The 14502-nt window shown below is 38.9% G+C and overlaps 1 protein-coding gene across 1 annotated transcript in view; it reads left to right on the top strand.

Annotated features, from left to right (window-relative positions):
- LOC150079331 (uncharacterized) overlaps nucleotides 1–14237 on the top strand; it is a 36965-nt gene extending 22728 nt beyond the window's left edge. Inside the window, exon 6 of the mRNA XM_090383496.1 lies at nucleotides 13772–14237. Within this exon, the coding sequence (XP_090239622.1) occupies nucleotides 13772–13969 (198 nt within the window). The 3' untranslated portion in view covers nucleotides 13970–14237. The remainder of the gene's footprint in view (nucleotides 1–13771) is intronic.
- The last annotated feature ends 265 nt before the right edge of the window (nucleotides 14238–14502 follow it).

The raw sequence follows: 14502 nt of genomic DNA on the forward strand, positions 1-14502 counted from the left end.
AAGATCAACTTACAATGAATCTTTGACCATAGATTCTATGACGTTCCCCATCACTGAGGTTAATCTAACCAGTCTAAAGTTCTTGATTCTTTGTTTTCTCCCATTGTGTATTGGCACTTTTTAAATTCAAGGGGATTAACCCTAAATTTAATGGCAACTTCATAATTAGCCTTCATAATTATGTTTGGCACATTCCTTTGCAAACCCTTTCAATATGTCAGGGTAAATACCATCTAAACTTGGATCCTTAACACGTTTCAAACTCAGTAGCTTTATTCGTTAGATTTTCTTTTATAAAGACATTATCACATATCTTACAGTGCTGAGATATTATTATTATTATCATTATTATTATTACTACTAGCCATATAGTGCAAGGAAGCCTGAGGCTTATGCTGCACCAGCCAAAAAAAAAAAAAAAATTCCCGAGTTACCCTGAGAGAGAGAGAGAGAGAGAGAGAGAGAGAGAGAAAGAAATAGAAGGGAATCACCAAGAAAGAGAAGAATGATGATATCCAGCTCAGGACCCTGGGTGTGCCCAGCCCATACTCACTAGATGTGAGTATGGGCTTGGCACTATCATATATACCTCCCCGGGGTATTAGCATTAGCATTAGTAGAGGCATTTGATGCAAGAAAGCAAGCTTATGCAGCATCAGCCAAAAAAAAACCACTTCCACTTCACCCCTCTGTTCGTTCAAAATACCTGTCCAGCTGAGCCTTAAACTTATTTAGGCTATCAACCTCCACCACAAGGGATGGAAGTCTGTTCCACCAACCAACCACCCGCTGGCTAAAGGCAAATTTCCGCACGTCTATCCTACATCTGTCTTTCCTCAATTTGAATTTATGCCCTCTCAGGTGATTTTTCTGAGCTAGAGGAAGAATCCCATCAGCATTGAGCATGCTTAAACCATTCAAGGCTTTATACACCTCTATCAGATCACCTCGCTGGTGCCTAGTCTCCAGACACTGTAATTTGCAAAACTTAAGCCTTTCTTCGTAAGAGCACCCCTTTGTTCCATTCACTAATCTTGTTGCCCTTCTCTGTACTCGTTCCAGCAGCTCTACATCCTTCTTGAAATGAGGCCTCCAGACCTGTATACAGTACTCTAGGTGTGGCCTGACCATCGCCTTATACAATGGAATAATCACCTCCTTATCCCTGCTGGAAAAATACCTGTATATCATTGACAATACTCCATGAGCTACTCTTGCAGCCCGTCTGCACTGCTCAGAGAACTTCATATCTGCCTGCACAACCACCCCCAAGTCCCTTTCATTCTCTACCACTGTCAGTGTTGTACCACAGAGTTGATACGTTGCTCTGGGGTTGCTGTTTCCCATGTGTAGTACTTTACATTTGTCAATGTTAAACTTCATTTGCCACCTCTCAGCCCATCTGCTCAACCTTTCTAGATCCTGTTGCAGCAGCATAGTGTCAGTAGTGTCCTTGACAACCCTGCCAACCTTTGTATCGTCTGCAAACTTGGACATTAAGCCCGATATACCATCATCAATATCATTTATAAATACAGAAAACAATAATGGACCCAACACTGAGCCCTGAGGGACTCCACTAATAACATCAGTCCACGATGAGCAGTGTCCATTGATTACCACTCTCTGTCTTCTCCCCCTCAACCACCCCTTTATCCATAGCAGCAATTTGCCCCCAATGTCACACTGCTCCAATTTGTGTAGCAGTCTTCCATGTGCAACAGTATCAAAAGCCTTTCTAAGATCCAAGTATATAATATCAAAGTTATTCCCTGCATCCAGTTCTTTTGTGACTGCATCATAGTATCCAATCAAGTTGGTCAGGCAAGACTTCCCCTTAACAAAACCATGCTGTGTCTGAGCTATAACTGAAGTCTTGTCTAAATGATCCTGCAGTGCTTCTTTAACCAGTGCCTCCATTAATTTTCCTGGAACAGAAGTTAAGCTCACAGGTCTATAATTACTTGTGTCAGCCTTTGATCCTTCTTTGTGAATTGGGGTCACATTTGCACATTTCCAGTCTATGGGTACCTCCCCTGAGTCCAAGGAAGCTCTCATAATTATGGCTAAGGGTTTGCTTACTTCCTTTGCTGCCTCCTTTAATATAACTGGATAGATCCCATCCACCCCAGGTGCCTTTCTTGTGTTTATCTTCAACAGTTTCTCCTCCACTTTACTCCCAGTTATTTCAAGATTCTGTAGCTTACTGCTAGAGTTGAATACACCTCTGGCATTCCCCTCGCTGAATAACTCCTCATGTGTGAATGTCGATGCAAAATATTCATTTAGTTTGTTAGCTACCTGAGCAGGATCATCAACACTTGACCCATCAATATCAAGTGGACCAATCTGATTCATCCCCTTCCTTCTAGAGTTTACATAAGTAAAGAACTCTTTGCTGTTTTTCTTTGCATCCCTTGCCAAGGATTTCTCGTAATCTGCCTTCGCCTGCCTAACCTCCTTTGTAACTTGGTTGCATATCAACTTGTATCTATCATAGGCTTCTGTGTCATGTGTTAATTTGTATGTATCCCAGGCATTTTTCTTCTCTGCCATATGCCTCATTAGTTCATCTGACATCCATTTTGGCCTAAACCTTGAACAATATTTCTTAGTTGGTATGTAAAGCCTAGTAGCTTCCAAGATAAGTTCTTTGAATGCTTCCCATTTTGAATTTGCTGTTGGTAACATCATCAGTTGGTCCCACTGTATAGAATTTAAATACTGTCTCAGTCCATCGTAGTCGCCTTTACGGAAGCAATAACCCTTCCCTTTACCCCTAATGGTAGTTACCTCTTTGAGTAAATCCCACTTCAGCACACTGTGATCACTGCCACCTAGTGGTTCATTTATCTGCAGATTCTTAATGCATGAAGAATCACTGCTGATAATCAAATCAAGACTATTACTCCCTCTAGTTGCCTCCCGAACATGCTGATGTAGAAAACAATCATCCAATAAATCCACAAAAGCCCTGCTAGTGTGTGAGTAACCAGCCCCCAAAATCCAGTCAATATCTGGGAAATTAAAATCTCCCATTATAAGACACTGTGATTTACTGGCTCACTCTATTTCCCTGTACAGTTCCTTATTATACTCATCAGAGTCATTAGGCCTATAGCACACTCCTACTCTTAATTTTGATCTCCCAATGTTTATGTCACACCAAACTGACTCCACACTGCACTGTCCAGCGATGTCGACTGGCTTCACTTCCTTGGTTTTTATGTGTTTCTTAACTAATAGCATAACCCCTCCCCCCTTCCTATCCTGTCTATCCTTTCTGTAGACGTTGTACTCCCCAAATTGCAGTTCCGCATCCCTTATATCTGTGTGACACCACGTCTCTGATATCCCAACAATATCTGCCTTCGATGTTTTGAGCAATACCTCAAATTCATCAAATTTATTTACTAAACTCCTAGCATTGGTGTACACGCAAGTATACCTGCACCTGTTTCTATTCTTAGCTACCCTAACACAACCCATGTTTTTACTTGTACCGCAATGGCTCCCAGCAGTCTCTGAAATACCATGCATCTTGTTTTTCAGGCTTCTGCTCATTCTAATAGAAGCAGTGCAAGAATCTCTTTCACCTCTGCCAGTGGCTACTGTCAATCTATTGGTCTTTGTCTCCCCCCAAGCTAGCAGTTTTCCGACCCACCTAACACTGCCTCGATAGCATCAGCAAATATTCTTGCACCCTTTCTATTTAAGTGTATCCCATCCCTGTAGAAGCAATCTCTCCTGTTAACAAGTACAGTCCAGGCTGAAAAAAATTCTACCCCTTGAGCCTTGCACAATCTTTCCAGGGCCGAATTGATCGACAAGGCTCTCATCATATACTCCCTCCTATCGTGTCTGGGCAGAATTGCAGACACTTTCAAATTCAACCCTAATTCTCGGCTTTTGTTCAACAGTGACCTGTACTTGTTAAGTAATTCTGCCGGTCTCCTACTCTTAATATTATTATTGCCAACAACTATATCACCTTTTGTTCCCTTAAAAGATGATATTTGCTCTACAACGTCATCAACCTTTGCCCATCAATACATAGTTTCTCTTCAGCTCGCCAGCAACATCTGCTGGATATCTACAATTAAGCCATTTCCTCTGAGCATAGGTCCTATCTGGTTTACTATTTTCCTCTACTTATGTATGAATAAAACTTGCCACCATTCATCACTCTTTCAATCAATGCTCTCTCGAAATCAGCAACATTTGCCTGCTTGTTTGTTTATCTGGTTTGGATTTTATTGGCGCATTAGCAGCATTTGCCTGCCTGATGCTCTTTGTGATCTTGTTACAAATTATCCCATGCATTTTTATTCTCTGCCACAAGTCTTATTAGTTCATCTGACATCCATTTAAGCCTAAACCTTGAATAGTATTTCTTAGTTGGTATGAAATCCTAGTAGCTTCTATAATAAATTCCTCGATTGCTTCCCATTTAGAATTGGCTGATGGTAACATTGTCTGTTGGTCTCACTGTATAGAATTTAAAAACTGTCTGAAAGCACTGTAGTCACCTTTATGAAAGCAAAAACCCTTCCTTGACTAATGATAGTAGTTACATCATTCAGTAAATTGCACATCAGTATACTGATCACTGCCACCTAGTGGTTCTTTTATCTGCAGATTCTTAATGCATGAATAATTACTGCAGCGAGTAATACCCTTGATCTGAATAATGAGATCAAGAGTATTACTCCTTCTGGTTGTCTCTGTAACATGCTACTGTAGGAAACAGTCATCAAAGAAATCCATGACCAACCCACAAGTTCCAGTCAATGTCTGAAAAGTTAAAATCTCCCATTATAAGACTGATTTACTGGCCTACTCTATTTCTCTGTACAGCTGTTTGTTGTTCTCATCAGAGTCATTAAGCCTATTACGCACTCCTACTCTCATTTTTGCTTTCCCAGTGCTTGTCACACAAAACTGACTGAACATTGCACTGGCCACTCATATTAACTGGATGCAATGCCTTAGATTTTATGTGCATCTTAACTAAGAACATAAGTCCCTCCCCTCACTCCCTCCTATCTTGTCTGTTCTTTCTGTACACATTGTATTCCTCATATTCAAATTCTACTTCCATTACGTCTGAGTGACACCATGTCTCTGACATCCCAACAATGTCTGATTTGATGACTTGGCCAGCACTTCAAATTCATGAAATTTATTTAACTGAGATATATTAGCACCTTTTCTTACTCTTAGTTATCCTAACACAGCCCACGTATTTACTTCTTCCATGATGATCCCCAGCAGTCTTTGAAATCCCTGGCACCTTGCTTTTCAGGCTGTTGCTTGTTCCAGTAACTATCCCATGCTTTTTCTGCTCTGTCAAACTCACTGAATTTTTTCTTCCATCTTGGTATACTCCTTGTGTACTTCCTTAATGGAATGGAATGAATGCACCAGTGGCATTGATGATTGAATGTTTTGAAAGTGTCCCATAGTTCTGCTGCACTTTCAATTTTATATATTGTAATTCATCACAACTGATTTTGTCCAAGAATTCTTACTCCACAGTATTTCTCTTCCTTGAAATTGAAACCCTTGTCTTTTAGCCTTGAATATGGAGATTTCATTTGACACTGTCCATTTCAGGATACTATAGTCACTCACTGCTAAAAATTCCTTTTTTTTCTTATTTGTAAATTATTATCAAAATTTTATTTACACTGCATGTGGTATATCCTCAAATATCAGAATATTTAATTTGTAGTACCAGGATAATTGTTGGTATGTCAGGGTGTCTCAAAAATACATGGCATAACTTCAGGAATTAGTTCCTCATATGTAGACAAAAATATTTTATATCAACATAGTTCCGGAAATGCTTGGTTCTCAAGTTATTAACTGGAATGTATTATCTCTGGCAGGTGATTTCCTTCATCACAAGGTACTATTCCATTTAAGCAACAGAACCTTCAGTGCGCCACCCAGGCAATAGCCTATCTGCGCAAAAAGTCTTAATCTTTTTAGTTTTATTACAATTATTATTTGTGTGAATTATCATCACTACTATGGTTATTAGGCCAAAATTGTTCTAACATTTCTGTTGATTAAACAGTTTATTATTTTTTCTCGGTCTTTAGCCTGTGGTCACACAGAGATAAGCAAATATCCCGTGTGACCACAGTTACCGCCCCTTCCTCGTGGAGGAAGACCTCTACTCGTAAGGCGGCTAAAAAATTTTTCATAATAAAATTGTAGTCTCACACTAGGTCTCTCTCCAAGCACAGCACTATCTCTAATCATAATCTGTTCTTCTTCGATTTAAGGCTATAGCCTTTTCATATTCAGGACAGGCATGGTCTATGGCACTATGTTCTGCTGTCTGTTTTTTACGCTTGCAATTTATACAGCACGGTGACTTTTCCTTGTTCTCACAATCTTTATATGAATGACCTTCGGTTGAACAATGTCCGCAGAACGCTTTCATTTTGCAGGTCTTCGCAATATGGCCATAATTCATACATCTGTAACACTGGGTTACCGTGACAATGTCACGGACCTGACAAGCGGACCAATTGATGAACACTTTTCCTTTTCTGATCAACTGTTTGTGGACAGGACCTGTTATCTGCACTATCCAGTTATTTAACTTGCTCTTTGCTTTGTTCACGGATACCACATTGAACCCTTCTTGGTACACTTCTTGGTTTACACCATAGTCTTTTAAGTTCTTGATCCATAATTGTTCTTTTAACTCATCTTCATTCACATCTAGATCTACATCGTAAATCAAAACTTTAGGATTTCTCTTTGGTACCTTTTCTACACATAATTTTAGTTCTTTGAACTTTGGACATTCTGCGAGCATATCTATATCTTTTTCTGTTTCTACTTCGAGGACGATCTTATTAGCCAGAATAGTTCTTAGATTTTGGACTTTAACATGTTGTAGCTCAGGTCTCACATTTCTAATTAGGTCTTTTTTAATGTCTTCACTACATTTATGTTTTTTGTTCTTTGTGGTGATAATTGCTACCCGAGGCTTTGCAACACACTTTTCTTTTAATACGGTAGCATATTCCTTTTTATTTTGTTCTTGAGTACCTTCCTTTTCAACTTTGCTCACTTGTAGATCTATCTCCAACTTTACTATAACCATTTCTAAGTCATCCCATATTTCCATTATCTTCGTTGCTACATTACCTGTTACTCGGTGTTCTCTTTGTAACAGGAGAGCCCTTAATCTCTCTCGTGCCTTCACTATTTTTTCCATACTAGTTTCCACTGGTCTTTGTCCTGAACTTTTAATCATAGAGTTCAACAACTTCTTCATATTGCATATCATTTCAACTTTCTTTTCTGGTGTCCATACCTCCTTCCTTCCCTTTTTAGAAGCTGTATCCTGTGGTGTCCCTTCAGAAACTATTTCTTCCACTTCTTCCTGAACTTCAGAGTTTTCACTCTCTGAATCTCCTGAATCACTATCCACATCCATCTCAGTATGTGCTTTCTTCTTGGAAAGAGAGCTAGCGCTCGACTTTTTACCGAACATTAAAGGGCTGTAATTGCCAACTATTTACAACTTTTAACTTTACAATACAAATACAATTTAACCAAATTCACTCTACCCCACCTAATCAATGCCCGTTTAGCCGGTTAGGGGGGTGAACCCCTAACCGCTCACCCCAGACGACGAGAACGTAGGGCAGCTAATCTATGCACTTCGTGCAACAGAAAACTTGAAACGTAACAAATCAATAAGAAATTTAAATCAAACTTCACTAATTATACTTTAGATAAGTCACTTAGTCAAGTCCCCAAGATTAACCCCTGGGGCCATCACAAGGTACTGACAGAATCTGGTGGTTTTCCATTCCAACCATGTACTCAAATCAGGAGCAAGCGGATATGCACTTTACGTACGGTTTGGCAGACAGCAATGCTCTGGAGGCTCGTCATTTGTACCACGAAAGGTTCCCAGAATGAAGATGTCCAGACAGGAAAACGTTTGAAGGTATCCATCACCACCTTTGTGAATATGGGACCTTTAAGCCTCGTGCTGCCGACAGAGGATGACCAAGATCTAAGACTCCTGAAGTAGAGGAGGAGATTTTGGATGTTGTGCATGCCACTCCTGGAATCAGCACATGCAGAATAGCAATGCAACTGGCTGTTCAACGTTCAACTATATGGAAAGTGTTGTGAGAATGCCAACTGTATCCTTACCATCTGCAAAGGGTACAGGCCTTGTCACCAGTAGATTACCATGCACTTACTCTCCATGCTCACCTGATTTAAACTCACTAGATTTCTTCTTGTGGAACCAAGTCATTGGTGTATTCGATTCCGGTAGCTGATGTGGAAACTCTCCGAAATCGAATTGTGGCAGGATGTGAGACTACAAAACATGCAGGAATTTGGCATCGTCATCGTGAGTCCATGAGACGTCGATGTGAGGCCTGTATTCAGGCAGAAGGTGGACATTTTGAACAGTTACTATAAGGTGATGTGAACAGTTAAGTGTCATAGACAGACCTTCAAAACTCGGAAACCAAGAATTTCCGGAACTATGTTGATATAAAATTTTATTGTCTACATATGAGGAACTCATTCCTGAAGTTATGCCGTGCATTTCTGAGAAACCCTGTATATAGGAGGGCATACTTGTTGGCTTCCCTGAGTTATGACTGATATATACAGGGTGTTTCAAAAGTGATCGTCAATAATTTAAAGGTGAACTGTACAGACAACAATATGGAAAAAAAGCCTAGTAAACATGGGTCCTTAAGTGAATCGTTTTTGAGATGTTGCACATAGGGCTCGCAATACCGGTCAAAATCTTAATACTGGTATTTCGGTAATTTTAATTTATGAAACTGGGATACCGGTATTCCCAAAAAAAAAACATTTTTTGCAGTAAATTTTGATGACAATTAGGTGCAATAAAGTAAGGAAAATTCTTATTTACTCGAATTAACATTTTAAATCAAACTTTTATTACAATAATAAATATTCTAGCAAAAATTATTAAATATGCAATTATTTTAAAAACAAAACAATAAAGCATCCACACTACCTGTCCGAATAAAGTGAGCTCTTAAGAAACTCAAGAGTGTTATCGTTTAAACTGGGTATAATTTTGGTACATATTTAATTAGTGGCAGAAAACATTTTTGGATTATGTGCTGGTTGGTGCTTTGTACTGAGATAGTTGTAGACAAGTTGCAGTTTAATTCCCCCCCCCATTCCTCATCTTCAAAAAAACTTATTTCCTTTTTGACTTTTTATAGCACTATATCCGTTTAACGAAAGAAAGGGACTGATAATAAGCTTGGTGAGGAAACCAAATCTAAGTTGTGGGAGGGGTTATTTATTTATTAATTTTATTTCCTTGTACCTTAGTATTGCCGTCAGTGGACATTGTTATGATTTTCATACAGCAGCTCCCCTCAAGCACCAAGCCTCACAAGCTACCTGACTGCATTGAAAGAGAATTTCCAGGAGCTGAGGGATATTTCCCCCCCCCCCAACACACACGAGTATATATATTATATATCGTATACATATTATATGTGAGCTGTCAGTTTCTCAAGAGCAATGACACAAATATAAATTTGTGTCATTGCTCTTGAAATTTTCTTTCAATTAACAATCTCAACTCTCTCTCTGGTGCCTCCGTAGCCAGGTGGGCAGGACTAGCAGTGCATAGCACACGCTTCTTGATTAGACTGGGGTTCGAGCCCGTGACCACCAAATACGGAGGATGAGGAAAGGTCAGAGAATGACCACTGCATATCCCCAGAGCAATATGGCTTTAGTTGCTAATGCTTCTAAAAACCAAATAACAATGAACTCGCTCTCTCTATAGCTTCAAATGCTAAAGTAATTCAATCTTAATCACTTCCTCATATTTCTCTTAATCACTAATAACAATTCTCTTCACAACAGCAATCCATAAGTCGTTAATATAATGCTAACAATTCCATGTAATCTCTCTTAATTTAGCAATATCAATTTTCTTTACAACTTAAACCAATCCATATTACTAAACATTTCCTTATTTCTTGTGTTTCTTCAACTTCAACCTCACTCTAAAATAATCTTCCATTTTATTTAAGTACCATTTCCAAAACAACACAGTTCAGAGGACTTGCCTTCCTTTTCTTTCATTGTGGGATTCCTTTGTGCAGGTTCCTTCCACTGAGTGCAGTGATCTCTCTCTCTCTCTCTCTCTCTCTTCTTAGTTGAACTCTGCATCTCTGCTGTATAGCTCTTCCAGTACTGTCTTATTTCGGGATTTCAGGAACAGTTCGCTGTTAATACTGAAGGAAATTACTACAGCAGTAGTAGAAGCCAGGGCACTATCTGACTGGCTTGTTATTCAACTTCCGGATTAACTTCTAGCACAGGGACATGCCCGGCGGAACCCTTCACTATATAGCTTGACACTCCCAGAACTAGACCCAAACTGAACCCAGAACTACTACTGGAAGTCTGCAACCCCTCCGAACAACAAATTACCAGAGCATGGTATCTTCATATTGTTTGCCAGGTCACTTCCCAAGGTGGTTGCTTCAAATGGTTTACCAGAGGACTGAAAGTGTATTGTTTGTCATTCAGAAGAATAACAAATAAAGTACATGAACTTACAACAAGAGCTCCTCTAAAGAAATTGACGGCTTTCAGTTTCATTCTTAACCTTAATTTTATCTTAAATTATTTCCAAATGTTCAGGCAGGTCCTTTTCTGATATTTCAAAATCATCTTCAGTTGATTACCATCAGTGACATAACTAAAATTTTAGGCCTCTCCTGAAAGATTTTCAAATGGTCTCATTGTGGGCTCGAACAAGCCTGCCACACCATACCAACCATCAGGTCTTTGGAATATTGTCTGAAATTTCAACATTATCTGAAAAAATAATTACATCAGTAATAATAATAATGGTAACATATAGTAATGATAAATTAGCAATTAAAACATCCACAATACATCTTTCATTACTAGGAAATACTATTTGTGATAAGGCATTAAGGCAAATGTTATAGTGCTAGTTTTTAAAAATTCTGACATGTATTTAAAAAATTATAGTGGTTTTTGGTAATATCATCAGTTAGGGATTAAAAAATTGCCCGTAGTTTTAAGTCAGCAAAAATCATGTATACTTGATAATTAGATATAAAAGGTTATGTATTTTTGATAACTTTATCTAATCACAAAAAAGGTAACAAATGAAGCAAATGACACACTACTAGCCAACCTGAGAGGCTAGTAGTGGGTGCTCTGGAGAGGAAGAGCCAGTTCTACAGGAAGATTGTGAAGCTCTCAGTGATGGCTGGAATGGTTTGTGTGTGATTTATCTCAATGAATACTTGTCTGTGTCTCTGAACTGGTTCATGAATGCTTGGCTGGTTTACATTGAAAGAGTGACCTTCTCAGATTGAGTGGTAGGTTGCATCACCTGCTTTAGTGTTGACTGCCTTGATGTAGATGTTTTTTGGCCTGGATTTGTGTCTGAGGTCTATCCATGTTGTTTGATATATTACCCTAGCAGAATACCTGGTAGGTTGTGTTCTGGGACTGCAAGTTGGGGGCTTGGAACTTCATCATATTTCAGTCTTACTATTCATGCTACCCCAGGTGGTAAGAGTTCTGAGTGATGTGCTGGGGAGGGTATATTCTTTGCCTGATTTTATTGATGAACTGGAACAGATAAATCTGGCCCTGGAGAATTCTGCTCCAGAGGGTGCAGGTGTGCAAGGTCTTTAGGGTGCTGCTCACCATGCCTGATTTCACACCTATTGGATGCTTAGAATTAAAGTGAGAATTTCCCCCCTTCAAATCTGGTTTTCTTGTGTGCTGTAGTGGTAGTTTGAAAAGGGAGATTTTACTTCAAAGAATGGAATAAATCTGATTGGTTCCAGGTTGAAGGAGTTGTGTCCTGAAAGTTCAGGAAGGCATGAAAATTTTTTGTTGTCTTGTGTCGAGTCCTTTTGGACATACTGCAGAACTATCTTTCCTTGCAGTTGGAAATATGCTTATTCTTCTATTAGAGATATTAAGTCCATTGTTTGTTTTTTTAAATTTGGATTTTTTTTTTTTTTTGTGTGTATGGTGTATTATTACAAGTTTTTGTGGACCAGTTTACATTTTTTTTTTTTTTTTTTTTTTTTGGCAGAAGGGAACTCTGTGTCCTCTGCCTGAGGTTGGTTTATTACAGCCTGATTAAAAAGAACTGCAAGAATTCCTCCACTCTCTTGTTTGTATTTGAACCCAGAACTCTTGAAACGAGTAACAGGTGGCAATCTCACTTGCCATGAAGGACATTAAATCTGTTGAAAGATGTCTAGGTGGCTGGTGTGTGCTTGTGCTGGGGCAGCATGCCATGATTCTTTTGGCTTTTTTGAGTGAAACATTGGAAAATGTTCTTGACTCTGCAACTTGCTAGCATACTCCCATGTTGTGTCTATTAAATTGCTGGTTTGTGTGTCAAAGAATATAGGGAAGTCACATAGCTGTGGCTTGCTTGTCTATGTACTGCAGTCTCCCACTTTACCCTATTGTGAGTGGCATACACCCCACAATTGTGGGTGGCATATGCCACTCACAATAGAGTAAACTGGTGAGACCACTTTGTGTACTTCTGTGATACTGAATATGAACAGGAATTCTGAATTATTACGGTTGACATGCGTGTTTTTAGCATTTAGCATTAGTAGAGGCATTTGATGCAAGAAAGCAAGCTTGTGCAGCATCAGCCAAAAAAAAAAAAAAAAAAAAAAACCACTTCCACTTCACCCCTCTGTTCGTTCAAAATACCTGTCCAGCTGAGCCTTAAACTTATTTAGGCTATCAACCTCCACCACAAGGGATGGCAGTCTGTTCCACCAACCAACCACCCGCTGGCTAAAGGCAAATTTCCGCACGTCTATCCTACATCTGTCTTTCCTCAATTTGAATTTATGCCCTCTCAGGTGATTTTTCTGAGCTAGAGGAAGAATCCCATCAGCATTGAGCATGCTTAAACCATTCAAGGCTTTATACACCTCTATCAGATCACCTCGCTGGTGCCTAGTCTCCAGACACTGTAATTTGCAAAACTTAAGCCTTTCTTCGTAAGAGCACCCCTTTGTTCCATTCACTAATCTTGTTGCCCTTCTCTGTACTCGTTCCAGCAGCTCTACATCCTTCTTGAAATGAGGCCTCCAGACCTGTATACAGTACTCTAGGTGTGGCCTGACCATTGCCTTATACAATGGAATAATCACCTCCTTATCCCTGTTGGAAAAATTCCTGTATATCATTGACAATACTCCATGAGCTACTCTTGCAGCCCGTCTGCACTGCTCAGAGAACTTCATATCTGCCTGCACAATCACCCCCAAGTCCCTTTCATTCTCTACCACTGTCAGTGTAGTACCACAGAGTTGATACGTTGCTCTGGGGTTGCTGTTTCCCATGTGTAGTACTTTACATTTGTCAATGTTAAACTTCATTTGCCACCTCTCAGCCCATCTGCTCAACCTTTCCAGATCCTGTTGCAGCAGCATAGTGTCAGTAGTGTCCTTGACAACCCTGCCAACCTTTGTATATTTTTGGTCAATATTATTGGAGTTGAGGAAGATCTTAAGCTTTACAATGTTATTACTTTTATACTCTTAAAAGACATCTTGCATGTGAAATCTGCTTCTCACATGTTGGGCCAAATTACTGAATTTAACAACTTAACATATTGGAATTTAACAGCATTGTTAGATCACTGATTGAAATTTTATATTAATTTTTCTGTTTCATTTTACACTAGGTAAGCCAGAAAATGGTACAGTCATCTGTTCCAGTATTTCATGATGGATCTAAGGGAAGCATTACCACAACTATTTTTGGTGCTCCTTGTGATATTCAACCTCCATTTAGTGCTCATGAACTTTCAAGTTATTATGGTTGTCAGAATCTACCTACTAGTGTCTGGCTGGGCCATTCAACAAATCAACAAGCTCATTAAATATATGACAGTTGTTCATAGAATGTACAATAACTATCTTCCGTTTATTGTAAATTTGTAGAGTATATTTTCTCTTTGGAAGTTCAAGGCAAATGATTTCCTGTCTTTTTATCCTGTTATGCCATATACTGTAACTGTTATTTGAAGAGGACTGTATACATGGGCAAGAAACTGAATTTATTTTTATTCATTATCAGAAAGTTCAGGGAGTATACTTTGTCTGTTCTTCTTGCTTTGATTTGGACTTGTATTATGTTAATTCTAGTAAGTTCAGCATGATTTTCTGTGTAATATTTATTTTATATACCAGTGTATCCTGAAATTCCAGGAGAGAAAAAAAAAAAAGATGCCACTACAGATAAATTTTCTTTTTAAAATTGCATAAGTCTTTAAAACATTTATTGAAACTATATTGGTAATGTAAGAGTTAATAAAGCAGTGTTTCTCAACCTTTTTGTTGCTATGGCACACTTTTAAAGGCACTAAAATTTTGCAGCACACTGCACACTACAATCGCTACTATACTCATATAT

Source organism: Mastigoproctus giganteus, chromosome 10, assembly GCF_048544385.1.
Source record: "Mastigoproctus giganteus isolate SK-2022 chromosome 10, ASM4854438v1, whole genome shotgun sequence".
Classification (NCBI taxonomy): domain Eukaryota; kingdom Metazoa; phylum Arthropoda; class Arachnida; order Uropygi; family Thelyphonidae; genus Mastigoproctus; species Mastigoproctus giganteus.